Source organism: Ylistrum balloti, unplaced genomic scaffold (assembly GCF_031769215.1).
Source record: "Ylistrum balloti isolate Yb309-2 unplaced genomic scaffold, AGI_CSIRO_Ybal_v1 Utg369698, whole genome shotgun sequence".
In the NCBI taxonomy this organism is placed as follows: domain Eukaryota; kingdom Metazoa; phylum Mollusca; class Bivalvia; order Pectinida; family Pectinidae; genus Ylistrum; species Ylistrum balloti.
In genome coordinates this window covers 143,630-169,086 of record NW_026781930.1, presented here as the reverse complement: position 1 = coordinate 169,086, position 25,457 = coordinate 143,630, and the positions used below count along the sequence as shown (strand labels likewise).

At 36.5% G+C, this 25,457-nt stretch overlaps 1 protein-coding gene across 1 annotated transcript in view; it reads left to right on the top strand.

Moving 5' to 3' along the window:
• The window catches only part of LOC132565156 (retinal guanylyl cyclase 1-like), a 35,842-nt gene extending 21,017 nt beyond the window's left edge, over positions 1 to 14,825 (top strand). Inside the window, exons 2-3 of the mRNA XM_060229776.1 lie at positions 5,713 to 8,305; positions 14,310 to 14,825. Coding sequence (XP_060085759.1) covers positions 5,713 to 8,305; positions 14,310 to 14,825 — 3,109 coding nt within the window. The remainder of the gene's footprint in view (positions 1 to 5,712; positions 8,306 to 14,309) is intronic.
• The last annotated feature ends 10,632 nt before the right edge of the window (positions 14,826 to 25,457 follow it).

Sequence of the window (25,457 nt, the reverse complement as noted above, 5' to 3'; positions counted from 1 at the left end):
CCAAGCTGGAAGGATGAGCTAAAGTTATTGCCATGACACTGTGTTGTTGACACACGTGATAATGTCGGCGTGGCTGCTTCACCGAGTGGCAATACGTGATAATTGTAGTGTGTTGAACTGGAGAACAACGCTGAAATGCATTGATACTGTACTCACTTTAATGCTCGGAAATCTACTGTATAAAAATGTCACGAATTTACAATCAACGTGCGTATAGCCAACGTGTCATGCAGCGTGTTTACATGAGATCATTTTATCATTTTATTGACACGTGACAAGTGTTGCAAAAAGGTATTTCATGTTTTTGTTTTTGGGGTATAAATTGGCACTGAGGGGAATGAATGATTAGATAGTGTTTATTTGTAAGTTCTATTGGCAACAATTCATTAGGTAATCACTACGCCAAGCCATGCTTTTCCGAGTTCAGGACAGGAATTATACATCAATTTGTGCGTAACTTCTCAATTGAGTACGATATGAGTCTGTCAAAGGCTTTCCAGTTTCTTTGTCTTTGAGACCTATATTAAGAATAATCTGAATAATAACCGGGAAGCAAATCGTGTGACTTCATACAAATTACGAATTACACATCAGCATTACATCGATCTGCTTTCTCTGCCATTGATGGCATATCTACCAACAGTTTGTCAGATGTTTTGTGTTTGTCTTATTGTATAGTACGGACTGGCTGGGTCTCTATACAAGCTGATGATCGATTTGATGATCGGTATTCATGATAATTTTTTTTCTTGGACAGACGACAACAGAATGGACGCACTGCAAATTATTCCAATGTCAAAGTTCAGAGGTTAACCAATCAGAATTGTTGGAGGTCAGATAATACCGATCGAAGGTTTTTAAATTGTGTAAACGAAAACACTACCAAGGTGCTATGAAATTTATCATGGAGCATATCAGTTAGAGAAACAGACTTAGTTATGGGATAAATATAAAAAAAATGTTTTCCCTCTATCTTATCCGTTATTTATTTGTTATTTATTTTTGTGTACATTGTAACATATCTAAATGTTTTATGACGAATCGGTAAGCTGCAGTTTGCGTAAAACAAAACAAAAAATAATATCCCAACACTATTATTGACGAGTTGTCAAATATCATTAACCTGAAATCAACTATCGAGGGGAGACTGAAAACGGCTACAAAGAAAAGAACTCGATCACTGCCATAGAGATTGATAAACTCGATCATTGATTTACCAGATGATAACGGCGAGGTCAAAGATTCCTTGTAACCGATACAGGTAAAGAGGATGACGATCATATAAACTATCGAGAAAAAAAATTAACACAAACCAACCAAAACCAACCACGTGAAACGGACTTAAACATACAAACATTGAAATAAAGCAGAAATGAAAAAAAAACAATCGAAATTGGTTTCCCTCTCCGTAATTCTTCCTTTTACCACTCACCGACGAAAGTCAGTGTTCTGCAATGGTATTTATTATAACTAAAACCTGCAGATGTATCAACTCAAACAGGGCAAAGGGCAAAGCAATTCAAAAGTATCAATCCATGTTGTCGTCAGAAATTGTTATTGAGAGTTTGTTTGATTGTATTGGATTTTCTTCAATATCGCTGTGACTTCGTCTGACAGAAGATAGGCAATGTTCGGTCAATGTGTGGTTCTATTACAATTATGCACCATTACAACTTTTCCTACTTACAAGGATATTTGTATAGCCACAGCATTCAAATCTAAATAAAGATATACAGGTATATTGTAAACTATACCCATTTCGAAAGTAAAATATTCTTTTATTATAATAAAAATAGCATTCTAGTAGCGGAATAAAAACAACGCTTAGGGCAAGTTCATGTAGGGGAGGTTACTCTTTCACACAATAATGCTTTTCATATTCTCGCGAGAATACGAAAAGATATACAGCCCTACATCTTGATTTGGTATTCGTTGCATTTCCTTATTAGAACATGCAATGGAATACTGAAAGGAAAACAATTAAGTTATCAAGTAATTAATAATAATAATAATAATAATAATAAGTTTTATTTATTGTCGGTATTAAAAACAATACAAACATTAGCTCTTTTGAGCTATTTCATCCGACACATGCATACAGTTACACATTAAATACACAGTGACATAATAGATAAGATATAAGTTTAGAACTACTCGGATAAAAAACTTTAATATTTAGCAGGTGATATATTAAAATATAGTATTGTTAAAATGTGTCTGATTATATAGGTGTTCTATGTGTGTCTGTAATCATGTGTGCATGTGTTGCATTTACATTTTGGCCCATACCATCTGTTAATTAGTGTCTTAAATTGTGTAAGTGTGGTTGTTGTTCTGAAATGGTCTGTTAGGGTGTTCCAAATTTTAGGTGCTTCTGATCTAAATGAGTGTTTGCCGTATTTTGTGGTCCTAACCTGTGGTATTTCCGCTGTATTATGGTATCTAAATGTATATGATTTTTCTGTTATGTTTATGAGGTCATGCAGATATGTTGGTGTTTGATTGTTGCTAATTTTGAAAACTTCTATTGCAAAATTTCGAAGGCGCCTAATTTTGAGAGAGGGTAATTTTGAACGGGTTAATAAATTTTCGTATGTATTTTCGTGGTCGTCATAGATGAATTTCAGAGCCCTTTCTTGAATTTTTTTCCATTTTTCGTGTATTAGTTTCACCACAGAAGTGCCATGTAAATGGGCAGAAATTAAAGTTCGAAAGAATGATATATAGTGAGTCTGCCCATTCTGTTTAAGTGTTTTCCTATGCGTTTGAGTGTATTGAGTTGTTTGGATGCATTTTTGCAGATGTTGGATACATGTGTGTGGAAGTTTAGTTTAAAGTCAAGTGTAACTCCTAGCAGTTTAACCTCTGGTTCGCATTTAATGGTATTGTTGCCTACTTGGAAAGTGATGTTTTCGTTTTGTGTTTTATTACCTACTGCCATGGCTTGAAATTTATTTGGGTTAGCTTTCATTTGATTGTTTGCGAGCCAGTGTATGAGTGAGTTGCAGTTTGTTTGTAGTGATGTTTTGACTGTTTCTAATGAGGTGTGTGCTTTGCAAATAGTGTTGTCGTCGGCATAGTTGTATAATTTGCAGTGTTGTATAGAGTGGAAAATGTCGTTGATGAAAGTGTTGAAAATAATTGGCCCTAATATTGATCCTTGTGGTACTCCTTTGCATAGTTCCTGAAAGGTGCTTTCAATATTTCCTAATTTAACCTTTTGTTTTCTGTTTTTGAGATAGTTCAAAATAAGTTGTGAGGCCGAATTTGAAAGTCCATAGTTTTTTAGTTTGGGAGTTAGTAGGTCATGAGGCAAGCAGTCAAAAGCCTTTGAGAGATCCATAAGTATGCATCCCACATACTTATTCTGGTCTAGTGCCATTTTCCAATCCTCAACGGCTCTCAATAATGCCGAATGACATCCATATCCGGCTCTGAAGGCAGAGAGGTAAGGGTGAAAGACACCATCAAGGAAGTCGCTGAGTTGGAAGTGTATGGATCTCTCAAAGACCTTGGACAGTGCTGGAAGTATACTCACTGCTCTGTAGTTTCCTTTGTCGAGGGTGCTGTATTTCTTGTGAATTGGTCTAACTTGTGCTGTTTTTAATGCGTCTGGGAATGTCGATGTAGTGAGAGAGAGGTTTACAAGTGTAGTGATAGGTTTGATAATGCTGGGTTGTGCTAGTCTTAAGAGTTTGGGTGAGATATGAGTTTGTCATGTCCTGTTGCTTTTTTAGGATTAATTTTGTTGAACTGTTTGTTTATGAATTCTATATCTACATGTTTAAATGTAAATTGTGTATCTTGTTTTTTGTTCCTGGCTATGGTCTGTAGACTAGGATGTTGATCGTCAATAGGGGGGCTGTTAGATCCAATATCTTTTGCTACATTAACGAAAAAATTATTAAAGGTGTCTGCTACTTCTGCTTGTTTGTTAATTATTTTTCCTTCTTCTTCCAATATAATGTCTACTTGATTTTGGCAGCCTTTGTTTGTAATAAATGGTTTGATAGTTTTCCAAAAGTTCTGGTTGTTTTGGCCCCTGTACATATGTCTAGGAAGTATTGCTTTATTGACTGTTTTCTGAGTTTAGTGACTTTGTTTCTCTGTGTTCTGTATTTTTCCCAGTTGCTTTTGGTGCGGTTGGTGATGTACTTATTGTGAAGCATTTTCTTGTAATATATCTCTTGTCTTAGTTTCTTGTTCATAAATGGTGTTTGGTGTAATCTAGCTCGTCTTTTTTTCATTGGGGCGTGTTTGTTTATTATGTCTGTCAGTGTTTTGCTGAAGTTGTTGTAGGCTGTGTTAACGTCTGTATGTTTAACTGTTTCTTCTAGTGATGCGTTCTGTAGGTCAATGTGGAAGTTTTCAATGTTAAAATTTCTGAAGCTTCTATATGTTACCAATGGTTGTTTTTTAATAGATATCTTACTTTTCATTTGACATGCTATTAAATTATGAACGTCACTGATTCCAGTATTAAAATTACATATTTTCCCTATTAAATTTGGTTTGTTGGTTAAAATCACATCAATCAGTGTAGGATCAGTGTTTTTAGGAAAGCAAGTTGGTTTTTTTATTAGGTTTGTCAGGTCGAAAATGTCACAGATATTTCGCAGAGGCTGTCCTTTAGGTGTTAAAAGGTCATAGTTGATATCACCTAAAACCATAAAATGTTCATACTTTGTTGTACATTTATCAAAAGTTTTACAAAAATCATTTGAAAAGTTTCTTTCAGACATACTAGGAGGTCGGTACACACCCTGTATTAGCCACTTTACATTATTTATGTTAAGTAACTTTCTCCAGTACCTTCGTTCAGCCATTATTTTTCAAAATAGACGGTTTTCAAAGGTCTGATAGAATGAAATTATTCTTCAACCGGAGAAGTGCTTCCGGTTTTCGGACCATAAAAATGAAGGAAGGGAGGTAACTCTGCCCAATATTTTACTTTAACTTCCAAGCTTTAGTATTTGAAGAGCTCCGCTCTTACGGCGACACAGCCAACGCTCTTATGAATACATTCTAGTTGTGAAATATTACATTAAATCACTCTATAACCCCTGAAAATAGTTTTTAAGAAAGGCTGACACAATTCGTTCTTGTCGAGGTATTGTAAACAATAGTTACGCTAACAGAGAATAAGTTGTTATACTTAAAATGTAACTTGCATGACCTCCAGAAGCATCTAACATAATCCAAAAATGTTGTAATGATCCTAAAAGTGGAAAGCAAAAGTAGTGTCTGGTCATACTCTTAACGACAAGGCCGCGACGGAGAAAATTTCCTTGTTTGTGTGTGGGTAATGACATTATTTACAACTTCCGAAAGACATTGATGTGAATCTTTACTTTTTTGTTGTTGTTTGCTTGGGTTTGTTTTTTTCAAAATAAATAAATAAAAGAATTAATAAAGAATGAATGTGCATATTTTTATGATTACTAATTAACAAAACGTGTATAACCTTTAAACTTGCATTTAGTTGTTACAACACTTTTTATCAGTTTTGACATGGAATTCAGACATTTTATTTCCTTTGCTCTAAGTTTTTCTCGGTTGTTTAAGACATTTGAATTCATTTCGCAATTGCTCTGCCAAATATACCTTACAAGTCAAAAAGGTGCTTTATTGAAGGTATCTCTTTTCCTATTTTTTCCTCTTTATGTCAAGGATCGTGAGTAAATTTTAAACTGTCATCATTTTATATTGCAGGGCGGTGATGTTGGGCTATAATATACCTGGCCTAGGCGGCCCTCTTGTGCTCTCGAGATCAATGATCGTTGGCATTTTTAACGGCACTTACACGTGGTGGAACGATACTGTGTTCACATCGAGTAACCCTGGTCTCAACATCCCTTCAAAAAGGATTATCGTTATAGCTCGTGCTGACAAATCTGGTACTACTTCTATATTCACGGAAGCTTTGTCTGCTTTCAGTCAAGAATGGAGTCAGCAATACGGAATATTCTCAAAAGGCATTAACCCGGATACTGAACTTCCGTATCATTGGAATTCGGACGTCATTACTTATTACGGTCAACAGAATAGGGGAGTGTCGGGCTTAATTTTATCTTTCAGGGATTCAATAGGTTACCTCTCTGTTGCTGATGCTTACGAGGCAGACATCGCTTCAGCGACAATCGTGAACAAAGCTGGTCGACTAATCACCGCTAACTCTACCACCGTCCAGAGTGCTATGGATTATTTTTCGGAAAAAAGTTCTGAATTGACGTTCAGCTTAGCAGATGGCGGTTCGGACTTGGCATACCCGATAGCAGGATTCACCCACATAATCATGTACAAAACAACAATGAAAAACTGTGCGTCTGCTAAAGAGCTGGTACGTTATTTAGACTGGGCAATGACATCAGAGTCTGAGCGAGCAGCGTGCGATAATAAAGGTATGGCGCCACTAAGTCTGAATATGGTTGAGCAAGTGAAGTCAGTCGTTCTGAAAAATATAGTTTGTCACGGCGCAAACGTGTGGGATATGGTGCAGAGTGACAAAGAAGCAGAAGGTAGAGAGGTACAGCAATGGGTTATTCCAGTATCAGTCACTATTCCCATAGTAGCATTGTGCATCCTGTGTCTTTGCTGTTATATCATCAAGCAGCGTATGCATATCCAGAAAATGATTGATAACGACGAATGGCTCATTCCGATCGAGGACATACTTTTTTACTTTGACGGAAGAGGTAGGTCATCCATGAACTCGCGAATCGCTGATCTATCTTCTGTAATGTCAGCTGCGTCGGTGAAAGACGCATCGGACGACGATATCCTGATTAAGCACATTATACAGTGGCCGGGGAAATATCGAGGCAATCACATAGGCATTCGTCTGATGGAGGTCGCAGAGCTAGACCAGTTGGCGCGGCAGACTAAACATCAGTTACTGTTACTGAAGAATAGAATCACACACGCCAACGTGGTAAGGATGTTTGGTTTGACGGAGGTCGATGCTAGAAGGTACGTTATTGGAGATTACTGTGGCAAGGGTAAGATGACAAACCTTCTTCGTGATGACAAGTTTAACTTGTCTAATGATTTCAAATGTACCCTAGCAGGAGATGTGGCAAACGGAATGCATTACTTACATTCGAATGATATAGTACATGGTCAGTTGCGATCTGATTCTTGTCTTATAGATGACAGGTGGCAGGTGAAGATATGCGACTGGGAATATGTGACACTTTTGTCATTACAACAAGCGAATGTCTCCCCAATACTCACAATGCGAAAAAATTCAGACAAGGACTTAACCACAAATGAAATCGCTTTCAAAAATTTTTGGATTAGTCCAGAAATATTGCGATCGGACTTTACTGTCTTTCCATCAAAAGACTCAGACGTGTATAGCTTCGCTATCATTCTTCAAGAAATATTCACCCGAGAAGAACCGTATTCTGAACATGCGGGCATGTTGACTCCGCCAGAGGTGATAAGTGCTGTGACTCTTAACAATCTTCGACCAGAACACAATGAAGACACACCCGTTAACATAAGACAGCTTATGGAGATATGTTGGAATGACAACGCAATATCACGTCCTTCCTTCGAGCAGATTCTTAAATTACTCAAACGTGCCAATCCTCTTAAAAAGACTGTTATAGACAGCATGATGTCTTCGATGGAAGAATATATTGCCCATTTGGAGGAGAGAGTTGAAGAGAAAAACGCTGAATTGAAGGTCTCTAATAACAAATTAGAAACGACACTGTCTGGTTTGATGCCTAAATTTCTTGCACAAAGATTATCGAATGGTAAATCCGTCAAACCAATGTTCATATCAGATATCGCAGTAGCCATCCTGGATATTTCGCACTCTCTTGCAGACATTGAAAATGTAAATCCTAATGACGTCATCGCTTTTATCAACGAACTTTGTTTTGAAATTGATATGCTTGCACGAAAATATTCTGTTTACACTACCCAAATGAATGGTTGTTCTCTAGCACTTGTGTATGGCGTGGAGTCATCTTCCTCGATAAAAGTGGACGAAATGTGTCTTTCGATGGTAAATCTGGGCTTGGATATCCTCTCACATGAGGATATTGAAAGGCTGGCAAATTCAACAGAGCACCAATTTGACATGAGACTTGGTGTTCACGTAGGCCCTGCAATCACTGGCCTATCTGGAATAGCATCACCATCCTATGTAGTGTTTGGTAATTGTACGGACATAACACAGGCTATAGCACGCACCGCACCTGTCAGAACTGTACACGTGTCCGAGAGTTTGTGGCGAAACATCAAGCGCAGCAAGCAGTTTGAGGCCAATACAGCGGGAGAGCTTAGTGTGAAGGTAGGCTTGTAATAAACCTACATCTATATACATATATAGGCCTGTAGGTCAGTTAAAGGAATGATAAAGTTAGACTTATATACATAAGTCAGTATATCAGGTAAGATAAATGTAAAGGTAGAACTGTAGTACATGTAAACCTATGTATATATACAGTGTAGTATTCTAATAACCATTATGCTTGTTTCTTCTCCTTTCTTCCGCCGGTTTTTCAGACATTTTTTTTCAAAAGACCCCTTGATATAATTTAACGAAACTTAACAACTTAACATGTTCGTGTACGAGAGACATTGTGCTAGAGTTTTATCGACCGGTCATCTTTCTGTTGATATCTGTTTTCTGAATAGACGAGATGGCCACCACATAGTGGCTTCTGATTGGTTAATTTTTAGATATTCAATAATCATAAATATTAGTTTGTGGGTATTGTCTGACATAGGGAACACAATGATGAGGACAATTTTCTGATTTAACAAAACGTCCGCCGAGGAGAGCTCGATTGGTTGTCCGATTTTTTAAATGAAATTCGGTAAAAAGGAGTTGTCTGACTTTTGTTTGTAACAGTATGTTTGTGACAGTAATCAGTGTATTAATGAATAATATTTGTCTTATTTGTAATCATTGTCTGGTTTGTGATAGTAAACTTGAGGATAAAGTAAGCTTACAATATTCTCTCTTTACTGTATATTTCGGGTGATATCGGAATACCAACATGAACATGGGCAGTGAACATGACGTCCAGTGTTAGGTGTCTATCTGATTATGGGGAATGAAAATATGTAGAGAACAACCAACCAATTGAAAAACAGACTTCTGAAACAACCCTTGTGGATAGACAATTGAGCCCCAAAAAAGATGTTTGGCCGTCATTGATTGGCCAGTATACTATGAAGTTCCAGAACATATAGGTGTCCTTACAGGTGATTATTCATAGATGATGTTGGTAATTATTCCGTAAGTCTGATTTAAATTTTTGTTCCAAATTGGAGGTTATATGATTAAAAGGTAAAATGAATGAAGAAGTTTTGAGATTTACACCATCACATTAACACTGAGGTATGTAAAATCAATTGCTTGGTTGGTCTCTTCACGTTTGGCTGTCGACTGTCTGATAATGACTGAGTGAAATCCTTTACTTTTGGCTGTCATATGTCTGAATATGTGTGATAGAAAATTCTTTACATTTGGCTGCCGTATGTCGGATTATGTTTAAGCAAGAATCTCTCAGATTCTGCTGTCGTTTGTCTGATAATGTTTTAGAGGAAATCTTTCACGTTTGTCAGTTGTTAAGGTATAGGTTTTGAACTTTGAGAATGCATTTGACCATGGACTTGGAATAGAGCGTTTGTGATAAGACGCGTCTAAAACAAGTTCGTGGATTATGGAGGTGTTTCACATCTCTCAAATTTGCAGATTGACTGTAGAATTAAAGAATTTGAACATCAGTGAGAGTAAGGGTTATAGACCTGTTTTAAACATGGCTGTTCCGTACAATTTCCGTAGAACTTCCCACTCAAAAACTGTTTGTTAAACGTTCGGTTAAACATTTTAGGGGTCGCACTTTTTATGAAAACGAAATATAATATATAAATCATTCTACACACAAGATATATATTTCAGTATTACTACTTAATAAGTAATTATATCGTACCTGAAAAATATAACACGTCATTTATTTGAAGTAAATGATGTTGATGACTGTATTTCCGGTGTGTATCCTTTATATAGACCTACGCGCGTCATTGAAAATATCTGTAAAAAAATGCAGTTTACACACCAGTAAACAACAAAAACTTAAAATTATTTCTTAAGTATATTTATGAAAAAACCTTAACCAACTCAATATCATAACGCATACAATGTCATCTTTGTATCACAATCGTTAAGACTTGTTTCTGACGTAACACTGTCGGTGATAAAACTAGCTTGTACATATATAATCAGCAGTCAGAGATGGGATGCGGTCTGAACACTAACATTTTTAAACAAAAGGAATGTGTTGTTTTAGGAAACAACAGCCAAGTCAATCATAAAGCGTTTCTTATACGCTGTCATTTTCGCCTGGTTTTTACCGGAGATTTACCTTATTTCAGATTTCTTCATATTTGCTGAATGGCAATTTTGAAAACATTGAAAAGTTGTTATTTAAAGTATTAGATGTACGACATTTCCATTTCAGAAAGGGGAATGGTTATATTCGACAATTAATTTAATTCGGAAATTAACTTTGTATGGTAACAATTTTAGTTATGGATCTAGATAAGTCACAGGACCTGTAAAACAGACTTAAACATAACGGTTTAAACAGTCATCTTTGGTGAACATTTGGACATTTAAACAAATTATTTTTCTTTAACATATGTCATCTATCAGAAGCTATTTTGGTTGACTGTAGCATACGTATAAGTCTTTCTTACAAAATCAGCAAACATTCCGCTTTTTATAACAACCGAAACAAACAACTGACCGTAGCATTTCCGTCACAAGTCCGTGCTGTTTGCGTATTACGCAGCGTTTCCGTTCAAGTTGGAACGGCAAGCGTGTACAGGTTTGTAAAATGAAGATTATTTCATCTCGTGATCAGAAGGTTTTCATGTATGATCAGATATCCTTTAAGACATATGTTAATTACTATGATACGTCATGCCATATTAGTGCTATTTTACCTCCTGTGGTATGCGACAGCTATTGTTACCAACTTCATTATCAAAAGAATCTGTTAATAAGGTCGTCGTTGTTTGCACTTCAATATTATACTGATCAATAGCTGAAGAGTACAGCTGTGTTCTGCTCCTATCATAAACTGTGATACAACGAATCATAAATGTTTTATTCCTTCATCAATCTGCTTGTACAGCTCTAATATGAAAACGTCTGTCTTAATTATTTTATACAAAGAACTCCAACGCGTGTAAATTGCAATCAACGTAGAGAATGACCCAGAAAATATCTTGTACTTGTTTGCCCCATGTCAATAATTCTGTGACGCTTTGAGCATTGATCTGACGAATATGTATCTAGAATATTGATTAAAATTATTAACTATTAGTAGGGTAAAGCTGAGAACTCAAATAATATGGTCGTTATATATGAATACCTGTCAGTATCAGAAATTATTTTACACATTTAATTTAGTTATCGAGTAGTATTTACTGTCTTCGTAATATATTCCTGATAAATACTGATTATCTATGGAAAGAAACATTGAAATAGAAATAATAATTATCTGTTTCTGAATATGTATTTCATTCCGGGTAAAGCGATATCTTCATAATATTATAACGTTTTCGATAATGTGTTTAAAAAGTCTTTAAAATGTTATTACAAGATTTGATATGGTTTCTTACTCGTTTCTTTTACAAAAAAATAGGGCAATATTTTGAAAATATTACAGCGCAATGTTTCAGTTTAGCGTTTCTAAAATGTTCTTATTATATCACAAAATTGCATGTGTTTAGCAAAAAATGAAGATACATGTAAAATGTTTTTGAAATATTTGAAAAATATAATATCAATGTTACTCGTCAAACGTTTCCTGCTTAAAGTTTTTAGTACAAAGTTTAACATTTTGGACTGTTTTTGTTTAACACTTCACTCTAACATTATACAGACGTTAGGAGATTACATTACAAAGCATTGATAAAACGTCCATATGGTACGCCGTTCTTGATGGTGAACATTTACATGGTATGCTGGTGTGCAGCAATTTTGCGAAACTGCTGGCGTCTCGAAAGGATTTTTATGATCGTTTTGATCATAACGTTATTTAGTTACAACATGCTTTTACAACGCCATGTTCTAATTAGAAGGTTTGTTCAAGTAACAATCTTGTTCACATTTCGATAAGTTCTTGCTGTTTTTGTTTCCATGATGTGCTCAGAAAATGATATACTGAGATCTGAAGATATTGTCTCTACCATCTGACATATTGGACTGTTTTGCCTTTCCTCGGTTTTCTGACACTGTGGTGCATTTCGCCAGTGTGTCCTAATACTATGGTATATTTTGTTGCTGTGTTCTGATACAGTGGTACACTTTGTTTCTGTGTTCTGATACAGTGGTACACTTTGTTGCTGTGTTCTGATGCAGTGGTACACTTTGTTGCTGTGTTCTGATGCAGTGGTACACTTTGTTGCTGTGTTTTGATACTGTGGTATACTTTGTTGCTGTGTTCTGATACAGTGGTACACTTTGTTGCTGTGTTCTGATACTGTGGTATATTTTGTTGCTGTGTTCTGATACAGTGGTACACTTTGTTGCTGTGTTCTGATACAGTGGTACACTTTGTTGCTGTGTTCTGATACAGTGGTACACTTTGTTGCTGTGTTTTGATACTGTGGTATACTTTGTTGCTGTGTTCTGATACAGTGGTACACTTTGTTGCTGTGTTCTGATACAGTGGTACACTTTGTTTCTGTGTTCTGATACAGTGGTACACTTTGTTGCTATGTTCTGATACAGTGGTACACTTTGTTGCTGTGTTTTGATACTGTGGTATACTTTGTTGCTGTGTTCTGATACAGTGGTACACTTTGTTGCTGTGTTCTGATACTGTGGTATACTTTGTTGCTGTGTTCTGATACAGTGGTACACTTTGTTGCTGTGTTCTGATACTGTGGTATACTTTGTTGCTGTGTTCTGATACAGTGGTACACTTTGTTGCTGTGTTCTGATACTGTGGTATACTTTGTTTCTGTGTTTTGATACTGTGGTATACTTTGTTTCTGTGTTTTGATACTGTGGTATACTTTGTTGCTATGTTCTGACACTGTGGTATATTTTGTTGCTGTGTTCTGATACAGTGGTACACTTTGTTGCTGTGTTCTGATACAGTGGTACACTTTGTTGCTGTGTTCTGATACAGTGGTACACTTTGTTGCTGTGTTCTGATACAGTGGTACACTTTGTTGCTGTGTTCTGATACAGTGGTACACTTTGTTGCTGTGTTCTGATACTGTGGTACACTTTGTTGCTGTGTTCTGATACTGTGGTACACTTTGTTGCTGTGTTCTGATACTGTGGTATACTTTGTTGCTGTGTTTTTATACTGTGTTATACTTTGTTGCTGTGTTCTGATACAGTGGTACACTTTGTTGCTGTGTTCTGATACTGTGGTATACTTTGTCTCTGTGTTTTGATACAGTGGTACACTTTGTTTCTGTGTTCTGATACAGTGGTACACTTTGTTGCTGTGTTCTGATACAGTGGTACACTTTGTTGCTGTGTTTTGATACTGTGGTATACTTTGTTGCTGTGTTCTGATACAGTGGTACACTTTGTTGCTGTGTTCTGATACTGTGGTATACTTTGTTGCTGTGTTCTGATACAGTGGTACACTTTGTTGCTGTGTTCTGATACAGTGGTACACTTTGTTGCTGTGTTTTTATACTGTGGTATACTTTGTTGCTGTGTTCTGATACAGTGGTACACTTTGTTGCTGTGTTCTGATACTTTGTTTCTGTGTTTTGATACTGTGGTATACTTTGTTTCTGTGTTTTGATACTGTGGTATACTTTGTTGCTGTGTTCTGACACTGTGTTATACCTTGTTGCTGTGTTCTGATACAGTGGTACACTTTGTTGCTGTGTTCTGATACTGTGGTACACTTGGTTGCTGTGTTCTGACACTTTGTTATACCTTGTTGCTATGTTCTGATACTGTGGTACACTTTGTTGCTATGTTCTGACACTTTGATATACTTTGTTGCTGTGTTCTGATACTGTGGTACACTTTGTTGCTGTGTTCTGATACTGTGGTACACTTTGTTGCTATGTTCTGACACTGTGTTATACCTTGTTGCTATGTTCTGATACTGTGGTACACTTTTTTGCTGTGTTCTGATACTGTGGTATACCTTGTTGCTATGTTCTGACACTGTGTTATACCTTGTTGCTATGTTCTGATACTGTAGTACAATTTGTTGCTGTGTTCTCGTTTCCTACTTTGTCAGTATGTTTTAACATTACGGTATTCCATTGTGTTAACTGTTTTGTTGTTCTTTTAGGGGATGACTTTTGTCACCTATACAGTGAAAAGAATACAAGAAGGAGTGAAATACGCCACATCAGAGGATTCTGGCGTGGGAGTGGAGCCACAATCCCAGACATTAATGGAATGTTCCGACACAAAAAAGAAAAACGACCGTTTATACAAGACAAGCAAAAAAGTGAACGATCTTCGACAAGAGGCCGAAATACAGAGTTTCGACATAGTTGATGTTAAGTTCGCTGATCGTGCAAAAAGTATAGGGATTCATGGTGACACATCGCGGACACGAGTAAAGGATAAACAACATAACTACTATCACAAACGATATTCTAGTTCCCACAGACGACGTTCACTTGATTTCATTAACGATGCTAGTGTACAAAGTGTACAGGACAGTATAACATCCCTTCCTTCGGAGATGGCAGTCATGCACACGTCCCACGTTGGGCTACCTGTATCCAAGGAATACGTCCCGGTCAAAAGTAAATGGAAACGTAGATTCTTTGCGAACAATATCTATCCTGACAATTAACGAGCACGGTGTATTTCATGTTTTAAACGATATATACTGCTGGTAAAATTCTGTACAATTAACACGTTCAAACATCAGTTAATCAAAGCAGGAGAAAAACTCCATTTGTTCAATCATTTTTATCCAACAAAATCGTTCCTGGGAACATTTTGAAATTTGCGGCGGTATATCGTGAATGACCTGTCATAGAAATCTGTGATACTTTGACCAGGATCTGCTATTGTCGGGATTGGTTTTTCGACAGACACCGGTGATTTGAGTGGCAGTAAGGAAAACTGATATCTCATGATTCCTTGCTACAGGCGTTCATTGTTACTGTGTATTAGTGCACACCTCTTAAGAATGAATGGGACTGTGATATGATCACATATTCTTTCACAAATCAAATGCAGTTTGTAAGATTATAGGATATCACGATCAAGCGTATAAATGCCATGACTGTTTTAATGTTAATATGACACTAAACGTATCAATCATAATGTACATTAAAATCAAACGAAGATCAGAAACAAAAGTGTTTATTTTTTCGTTTGTGTTTGTGTTAGAAGAACTGTTCACTGCTGTGTCGCATTATGGTAAGAAGCGACTCTTTTCCATATTACATTTCTAAGAATATACATGTAGTTTTCGATAGAAACCCTTTCCATCTGGTCTATCGATTTGGTGATATTTCAGACGGTACATCACTCCTTTCCTACAGGTCACCAGCTGGAAATAGCTTCTCTTCCTGCAACCCCGCTTTCTTCTAAATCCGTGTACTATAGGAAATGAGAACTGTAATTAGAGATACCCCGTCTTTATACTGTGAACAGTAATAGATAAATGTGTACATATCATCAGGCGATTCTTAAATGAGATGTAGGCGTTAGTTTACAGGTGATGTGTACAGATTAGCGAGAAGAACCGTTATATTACAGTTGTGGGATCTCACAACTGTGCGCACGATATATACACGATAGGAAAACTTGGTCGAAATAAGCTATCGCACATTTGTGTGCACGTTATGCAGTTCTATCGTAGTTGATTAAAATTTAGGAATGACTTATAGATAAGTGCGGGATATGATTTTTGTTATTTTCTAGATATATAATAGTACAACTAAGTATATTTCCTAATCAGGCATACATATATAGGATGGACACGTCAATTTCTCAGACGCAGACTGAATAGTTACACAAATTTGTAATATAAAATGTTTAGTTTACATGTGCCGTCTCGGACCTGTCAAGTATGTACCCGTATACAGGTATTTTTTGTTGCCCGAGGCACATTATCGCCACCCTGTGAAGTGTAAAACGTTACAATAAGACTAATTAATGCAGGGTCCAGTGTTACGTCGAAAACTGTCAAATTGAAAATGATTTTTCTAATCACCGACCAATTGTAATATTCTCGTAATCGCTATTTAGTCATAACTACACGCGTTTTCCTTTTTATTTTCCATGCGTAATATATATCAACCGTTTTTACCTAACCGCACAAATGTGCGATGTGCACACGATGCTGTATAAAACGTGTATGCGCACGATATATGTACGATGTTCTCATGAAGTTTTTTGTGCCTTGTTCGTTACCACAGCTGTACTTTTTATACCGAGTCAACACAAGCCCATGTTTATTGTTAGCGTACAGGAAAACACAAAGCACCTATGACAGCGTGGACGACTCAAGACAATTTGATCCTTTGTCAATAAGATGTTTTGGAAATCGATATAAAACAAGGAAGAAAAAAAAGGAATATTTATCTATCCTTCAACACTAATGCTGTGCTTGCCAGCCTAACAACCAGAAGTGCCTTAACAACAGTTTAATACAGGTGTGATAATTTATACCTACCCTCCATGTTTCGTTATATTATGCCAGTTATACCTAGATTTATACTGTAGTAAATTATTCACCATCGACATTGTTATCAGTCAAGTGGAACAACCATTTTGACAACCAACAAGAGCGGTTTCTACGTCGTTGCTATGCCTACAATATAATAAACCACGCCCCTTTCTGGATAGTTTATATGTCTATATTTAAATTCAAATATTTTAACATTGCACACAAACGATATGTTCTCATTTCAATTATATACACGTTAAATTCCTTACCCTATGATTACTCTACTGATTGAGTTGGTTTGAGGAAGGGATTGATATTCTGTTTTCTACGGTAACTTTAACTCCCTATTTGGAACTTGTCTCTCGAGCGTTCTCTAACAGGGATTCGTTTGTTCTGAAACGAACTCGGGTAAAGTAAGAGCTCAACATGGCTCTATCTGTGTGGTCTTAGTTATGAAATTCATTAGAGATGAATGTCCAACAAAACAAAAGGAAAAACACCGTAAAAATACACGTTACTTGGTTTCGAACATTATTTTAACAAAACATTATCTCCAAATATATAAAACAGCAGATATATTGTTCTTCAACAGATTCAATATTGCAATATTTGATAAAAGATTAAAACAAAGCAATCACTACAAACAATAGGAAGTTCAGAACCGAAATATAACATTTTAATAAAGATACACGCCATCATGTTTACATGGATTTTCAGTGACGAAGCAATTTCATTGTGAAGGAAATTGATAGCCATACTTTTTAATATTCTTTTCAAAGTTGATTTTCATCAATAAAAAGCAACCTTTATCTGCCATAATGATCAATTACATTATACACGCACCTACACTCGGTATGATATAACGGGATGCCTATAAATTATGTAGATATTTAGCGTAATATTAAATGAGTTTTTCCATGTAAACTTGTGTGACGATGAGTGAGTGGGTGTCTCTTTGACATAACATGCCATGCCATCATCCGATAACAGTACTATATATCATTAATCAGCTGGGAAATAGGGACTAGAGTCAAACAAGCATAAATCTTTAGATATACATTTCAAAATTATCTTTCTCTCTAATGATGAATGGCATTTAAACAATGAACTAAAACCAGTGGTTCATTTCGTAATTGTTTTCATCCATGAATAACATCATTAAAATTACATTATTTCTTGTGTCCTTACGGTATAATAACTAAACACCGCCGTATTCTGTCCTCGGGTGTTGATAATTGACTATGTGTGATATTGTACTCAGCCGGAAATTAAATATCCCACGTAAATAACTAACGACCAACACTGAATTTATTAAAGGTGAATTTGAAAAAAAAAAAAAATAATAAAATAACGGTCATGTGATTGTCTGCTTGAAATCTGTATTTTTTCCGAGAGAAGATTGTAATTCAAAACTCGCAAATGTGTCATATAACGCTTCCGTAACAGGGTCTTAAAGGATGTTCAAGTAAAACAATAGATCCAATGTAAGTGCTTTCTTATAAGATATTCGGTAAGGGTCATTATTAATATTACGTAAAGCTCGAATGGTGTTTATTATGGTTATACTCAGCAAATGTATCATCGATTTTGAGTTTAAATTAAAGCTTGTTTTATATCTGTTTAGTTTAGGAGTGATGTTTGCTTATCTTTTATCAAAGTCTACATTTTAAAGGTGTATTCAGTGAAGTACGTGTACTTTGATTGAATTATTGGAGGTAGACTTATGATATGGACCACCACAGGTTCAGATCATTAAAATGAACCACGTGAATCAGCTCCCGACAACAAATATTATATTTGCACGTGTAATTCAATATATGATAGTATATTCCCAATACGACAACAATAAGGAGATCTGTAAACAGTCTGTGTTCTATCTTACTTCTCACTTTACTTGGAAATGCGGACACGATGATTATTACCTACACTCACAGAGATTAGATTTAAAACATAGAAGCAAAACTTGAAAACCAAATAAACATCCTGAATAAACACACTCAATGCAGCGCAAACATAACTGCCGAAGACTTCTCTTTTTCCCACTACACAGCATCCTGTGGCACTGAATACGGTCACACTGCAGTAGTCTGTATCTCGTCCCGCTTGACGCCTTAAACATATTGTACCACAGATTGTGTCTCCAGAGCTGTGTATTGTCCCGTCCAAGGAGCTATCTCATATCCTGTCTCTAGAGCTGTTTATTGTCCCGTCCCAGGAGCTATCTAATATCATGTCTCTGGAGCTGTTGATTGTTTCGTCCCAGGAGCTATCTGATATCCTGTCCCTAGAGCTGTCTATCGTTCCGTCCCAGGAGCTCTCTCACCATGTCTCCGGAGCTGTTTATTGTTTCGTCCAAGGAGCTATCTGATATCCTGTCCCTAGAGCTGTCTATCGTTCCGTTCCAGGAGCTACTGATATCCTGTCTCTAGAACTGTCTATCGTTCCGTTCCAGGAGCTATCTCATATCCTGTCTCTAGAACTGTCTATCGTTCCGTTCCAGGAGCTACTCATATCCTATACCTAGAACTGTCTATTGTCCCGTCCAAGGAGCTCTCTCACCATGTCTCCGGAGCTGTTTATTATTTCGTCCAAGGATCTATCTCATATCCTGTCTCTAGAACTGTCTATTGTCCCGTCCCAGGAGCTATCTCATATCCTGTCTCTAGAACTGTCTATTGTTTCGTCCAAGGAGCTATCTCATATCCTGTGCCTAGAGCTGTCTATCGTTCCGTTCCAGGAGCTACTCATATCATGTCTCTAGAACTGTCTATCGTTCCGTTCCAGGAGCTATCTCATATCCTGTATCTAGAACTGTCTATTGTCCCGTCCCAGGAGCTATCTCAAATCCTATCCTTAGAATTGTCTATTTTCCCGTCCCAGGAGCTCTATCACCATGTTTCCGGAGCTGTTTATTGTTTCGTCCAAGGAGCTATCTGATATCCTGTCTCTAGAGCTGTCTATCGTTCCGTTCCAGGAGCTATCTCATATCCTGTCTCTAGAACTGTCTATCGTTCCGTCCCATGAGCTATCTCATATCCTGTCTCTAGAACTGTCTATCGTTCCGTCCCATGAGCTATCTCAAATCCTGTCCCTAGAGCTGGATGTTGTTCCGTCCCAGGGGCGATCTCATATCATGTCTCTAGACTTGTATATTGTCCTATCACAGGGGCTGTCTTATACCAGATCCAGTTTAATGATAATGTCATATCAAAGACGAAGCACAGAAAGAATTATTTCTAATTACATATCAATAAAGGATATGCACTCAGTGACATAAATGAAGTCCATTGATTAAACGTACTTAAACACTTCTTTCCCCGTAGACACTCTAGACGTTCAGGTCTGATTACAATGGGAAACGTCTAACGCCAAAGTTATTGATAAATTCATTGTCACGGTAAACATTATATGGTGAATAAACAGTAACCTCATAAAATGGTTTAACAATACATTTTTTACCAGCTCATTTTCTCTTCGATATTGACAGAACACTTGCTGTGGCTGCTAGCTATCGTCTCCGTTCACCGCGTCATTATTTAATCATCACAAGCCATTCTATAGGAATCCATAGAGACCTGCTTTGTTTAACTAGAAATATAGAGTTACGTGGTTATGTTGTAGTAGACACCAGGGATGGGGACTGATATTGTCTAGCTTAGTCATTAGGAGGGGACTTATATAGGGTAGTATCATATAGGAGGAGTGATTATAGACACGGCTACTTTCACTGGAAGAGAATTAATATTACGTTATATGACCTTTTCTTAACTATAGGCTGGGATATAGAAAATTTTCGAAAAAATATCCAGACACTTTTTAGCAGTTGATATACTTTCTACTGTTACCTACATATCAACATCTAGGTAATTTTTATTTAGCAAACGTTTGTGACTTTCCGATGGTGATATGAAGTATTAAGTACTTGTTTGTATTAGATAGATGACTTTGGTAATCAATATTATCATGATTAAGAATTGAAACTCAAACATTATCTAAGGATGTGATCTAGACATAATAAATGTTAATGCGAAAGATTTTTTTATTTATCTATGAAGTTTTTCTTTATTATTTTTTTCCTTATCTAAAGAAAGCTCAATGCCAATGAGTTAATATCTAAAATTTTTGAATGTCATAACAGGAGGGAACTAATAGCCAGCTTGTCGTCACAGGGAGGGAAATAACAGGCTACCTTGTCGTCACTACAAGGGGACTAATAAGCTGTCTTGTCATTAGAATTAGATTCACAGACTGGCTTGTCGTCACTATGATGGGACTCACAGGCTGGCTTGTCGTCACTAGGATGGGACTCACAGGCTGGCTTGTCGTCACTAGGAGGGGACTCACAGGCTGACTTGTCGTCACTAGGATGGGACTCACAGGCTGACTTGTCGTCTCTAGGAGGTGACTCACAGGCTGACTTGTCGTCTCTAGGAGGGGACTCACAGGCTGGCTTGTCGTCTCTAGGAGGTGACTCACAGGCTGACTTGTCGTCTCTAGGAGGTGACTCACAGGCTGGCTTGTCGTCTCTAGGAGGTGACTCACAGGCTGACTTGTCGTCTCTAGGAGGGGACTCACAGGCTGGCTTGTCGTCTCTAGGAGGTGACTCACAGGCTGACTTGTCGTCTCTAGGAGGTGACTCACAGGCTGGCTTGTCGTCTCTAGGAGGTGACTCACAGGCTGACTTGTTGTCCCTAAGAGGCGACTAACAATCCGGCTTGTCACCACCAGGATAGAACTCACAGACTGGTTTGTCAATAGGACGGAATAGTCCGTCTTTTTATGGAAAAAACCTTGGACAACAAGGAAGAAATCATTCATAGGTGTTTAGTATTATACGGTTGAAGTGAAGACTTAATATGCCACATAAATGTCTTCCAAAGACACAGAGTTAAAAGAAATTTGTGTCGTTGTTCATAGTATATTCACTAACAACAAGCTAGTAATATCAAAATATTGTGTAAAACCGATTTGAATTCGAAAGTTCAAACACTTTATTGATACATGTGTAAATATCAAAAGGATTTGGCGTTAGTCTGATGGCCTATCGGAGTTTTCTCCAAGGAAGTGTGAACAGGACATAATTATATATACAGGCATTCACTCAATCTCACAGTGTACACATATTATTACGTATCATTAATCATTTCATATCAGAGAAATTATGAACAGGGGAGACAACTCCATTTAAAACTCCGCTTTAGTGGAATAACTAATTTTCCTGTAACAATGAATATATATATATATATCTTTTAATATTGTAAAGATATGAATGCACATTTATTGTACTATATCCTCATATACAGAGGGTTTCGGGCCAATACCTCATTACCAACACTCAACCTCATCATGTGGAAGGCTGAATTATCCCTTTTCCGTGACAATGTAATAGTTACATTAAGTATACATATACTTGTAAAATCACTTACGTTATATATTATACATCATTTTGGTATCATCTTTATATTTTATCAAAGTATAAAAAAATTGTAGCATTTATTTCAGTAGTACAAACCGACAGCCAGCAGTGAAGAATATAGACTACAGTACAAGTCATACCGGGTGCTATCATGTTGACGAAGAGAATGTAATCAAGTTTAGAATTTACATACATGTACTTATGGTTTCAAATCGTTCATCAAATAAACATGGAGGGTTTTCACGGGGAGGTATTGATGAAGGTCATAATTAAGAGATAGATAAGTTTCTTACTTGACAGAAAATTACTGCGTCCCTGCGTCTGTGGAAGTTCGTCAGCGCTCTAGAGGACTCATTGCATGGGGAATTCTCATTAAAACTTACACATATATTAAGTATCAAAATATCATGGTCAAGTTTAAGTGTTTTAGAGCAACGTCACTGTTATTATTTTTAGAAAATCATTATCAGCGCTCCTTGGGGGATTCATGTCAAAACTTCATACACTTGCATTGTATAAAGCACTAGTTACCTTGGACGACTTCTGGGCTGTAGGGTCAATGTCAAGGTCAAAGAGCGAAATTTATTATGCTTGTTTCGTCTGTCTTCTATAGGAACCCATTCATGTGAGGTACCTTTCTGTAACCCATTCATTATCCTCATCGCCTCAAAACTCTAGATTCTAAATGATTCATAGCATAAACTGGACACTTATCTCAAACAAGGTCAGCATGCTCTAAATTGACCTCACGTAGGATGTATACACTGTTGTAAGGAATTTGATACCAATTTCACCTTCTCAAAAGTCTCAAAATATTTATTGATTAGTGTGTTGTTTCCATTTGCCATCACTATTGAAGAAATAGGCCAAGATGTTTGAGGAGAAGGAACCGACATTGAAGAACATATTTGGAGGACCCAGTTCTGCTTGCACTGAAATGGCAACTGATTCCGTTTCAATTGCATTAAGATGTATATATCATTTATTAATTAATTAATTAACTAATTAATTACGTCTTTGAGATCGTTACAAAGGGTTTCAGAAACTCCAATGGGATTATCATCAACCATTTTAGATAGAGAGATATCATCTGCGAATGATGAACAACGGCGGCTAACAAAGAGTTATGTCACTTTAATATGATAGAAATAAAATGGACCCCAGAACCGAGTCCCGGTGGACAGATTTAAAAATTGACAGGAATCCTTCAACAAGTACACAATTCAATTGATATTCCAATATCATCTTGATATATTGTCCCCGTTTTCATATCCACCGTCGATAATATACTTATTTTATCGTCAACAGAATGTATCCGTCTGAATGAGGCAAAAAGAATTTAATTTCTCTTTGATATTTAAAACCGGGTTACTAGAGAAATCCCTTGTACCGTGTAAAGAATACTAGCCTGAAACACGGCACGGTTTTATCTCGGCTTTTGATTTTCCTGTGTTTGTCTTATCAAATCAATTTAATATTCTGAAAGCCTTATGGCTAACAAGAGTCCACACCTCACTCAGACAAAGTCAATGAACGGTGCACGAGACAGCGATCGATTTAAAACACAGATCCATATGTCGAAAATAATACCGATCATCGTATAATGAATGCTTTCAAACTCCTTCCTTAATACACGGTAAAGGTCGTCGTGATATCCAAACCATCGATCTATAGGATTTTTTGTTGGAGGACACTTATCAGTCGATTAAACGAGGAAGAATGAAAGAAACATTGATCAGTGTTGCATTTCCTTTCAGGGACCTACATTATATTCAGCTGTCAAATGACTTCATGTACTACATACTAAGTATGATTTTAAACTTACTGGATATTTCTATCTAGAGTACCCAAATAATGTATGGTTTCTCTTAAGTGAAAAACCAAGATATCGATGTAGCCAATCACGATGCGGTTTGTTTCCAATTAATCCAATTTAAAGTCCAAATTACACGTCTTTAAATAGTTGTGGTCATCATTTGTTTTGAAAATTAAGATCATATTCCGTACAGAGTCATCTTATCGACACCAAGTGCAGTAAAAAGATCTGAAATATGTCAAATTGATAATATTCTTGCTATAACCTGTTTGGAGAGGACGTTCTGTAAGTTGTAATAGCTTCTGTCAGGTCCCCTTGAGACTTTCTTGGCAATTGAATATCAAAACTGAAATACGCCTCGTTTATCCACTATTTCAATCTTCTTAATAATCCAGTTAGATCAAACATATTGGCGCACACTTTACATCATTGTATTTTTATTTCAATACTATATATCTGTTTCGAATTGTTGCATCAATTAAAATTAAACAAGGTATATCTCAGGCGTTTTCTCCGGTGTCTGATGCTTTTTGTATGATATCAATTTTTGAGGGGAACTGTTTGTGTTATTTCACCGATAAAATATCAGGAATGTTCGTGAAAAGAGATAACATAGGGAATAATTAATGTTGTATCTCTTATTACAGTGCTGGAGGTGATCGGATAAAATTTGTTTAAAGAATAAATTCCCAAGCGTACGGTTATGCAAATTCATAAACGGGTCGTTGATGAAACTTCATATTCATTACTAGCTTATCTGTTCAGAAAAAAATGTACTCCGACGCAAATTATACGGATTACAATACATGTGATGTGACGCATGGTGCTGGGATAAATACGTACATGAAGCATTAATGAGATTCTAATTTCAGGCTATGATTGATTTCAGTCGTATAGATGCTGTCTATATACCTAAACAAGGCTCTGACGACATTTTCAAAAGCTGTCTCATAACGTAATTTTTTTCAAAGTCTCTACATGTTGTTTTAATTCTATCAATTGCTCATTACGAACAATTTAGTACATAAACCTATCAAATATAACCATGCATAAATATTTTGTTCTATACGCTTCAAAAGTTCTTTTATTAAAACGTTTCCATCATAAGCAGCCACTATCATTATTAACATCTTTTGTTATATAACAGTGTTACTTTTAGGCCGTTATTGAAATATAGACGTGTCATAAAATCATAATAAAACACTTTTCATTAATGAATTTGAAGCGAAAGCACATAAGGGAAATAAGTACCTTTATACATTTCCTCTTGATATCGATATTGATGGGTTTAGAACAAATAAAAGAGATTCCTAGATGAGACAAAAAGGCCTAGTCTTTTTTGTCTCATCTCGGAATCTCTTTTATCTAGTGTTAACAAGTCCAGAATCGAAACGCCCTGACCAACCTTCTCCAGATATAACTTTAATCTTAAATTAATCTTACTGAGGGAAAAACCTGTGAAAATTTAACACACCTTTTTTAATAAGAATGTGAATAGTTGGATCCAGTGAAATCTTGGATCGCGTATATTAAGCTTCAGTATTGTTAACCAGTTCATAACTTCAATTCG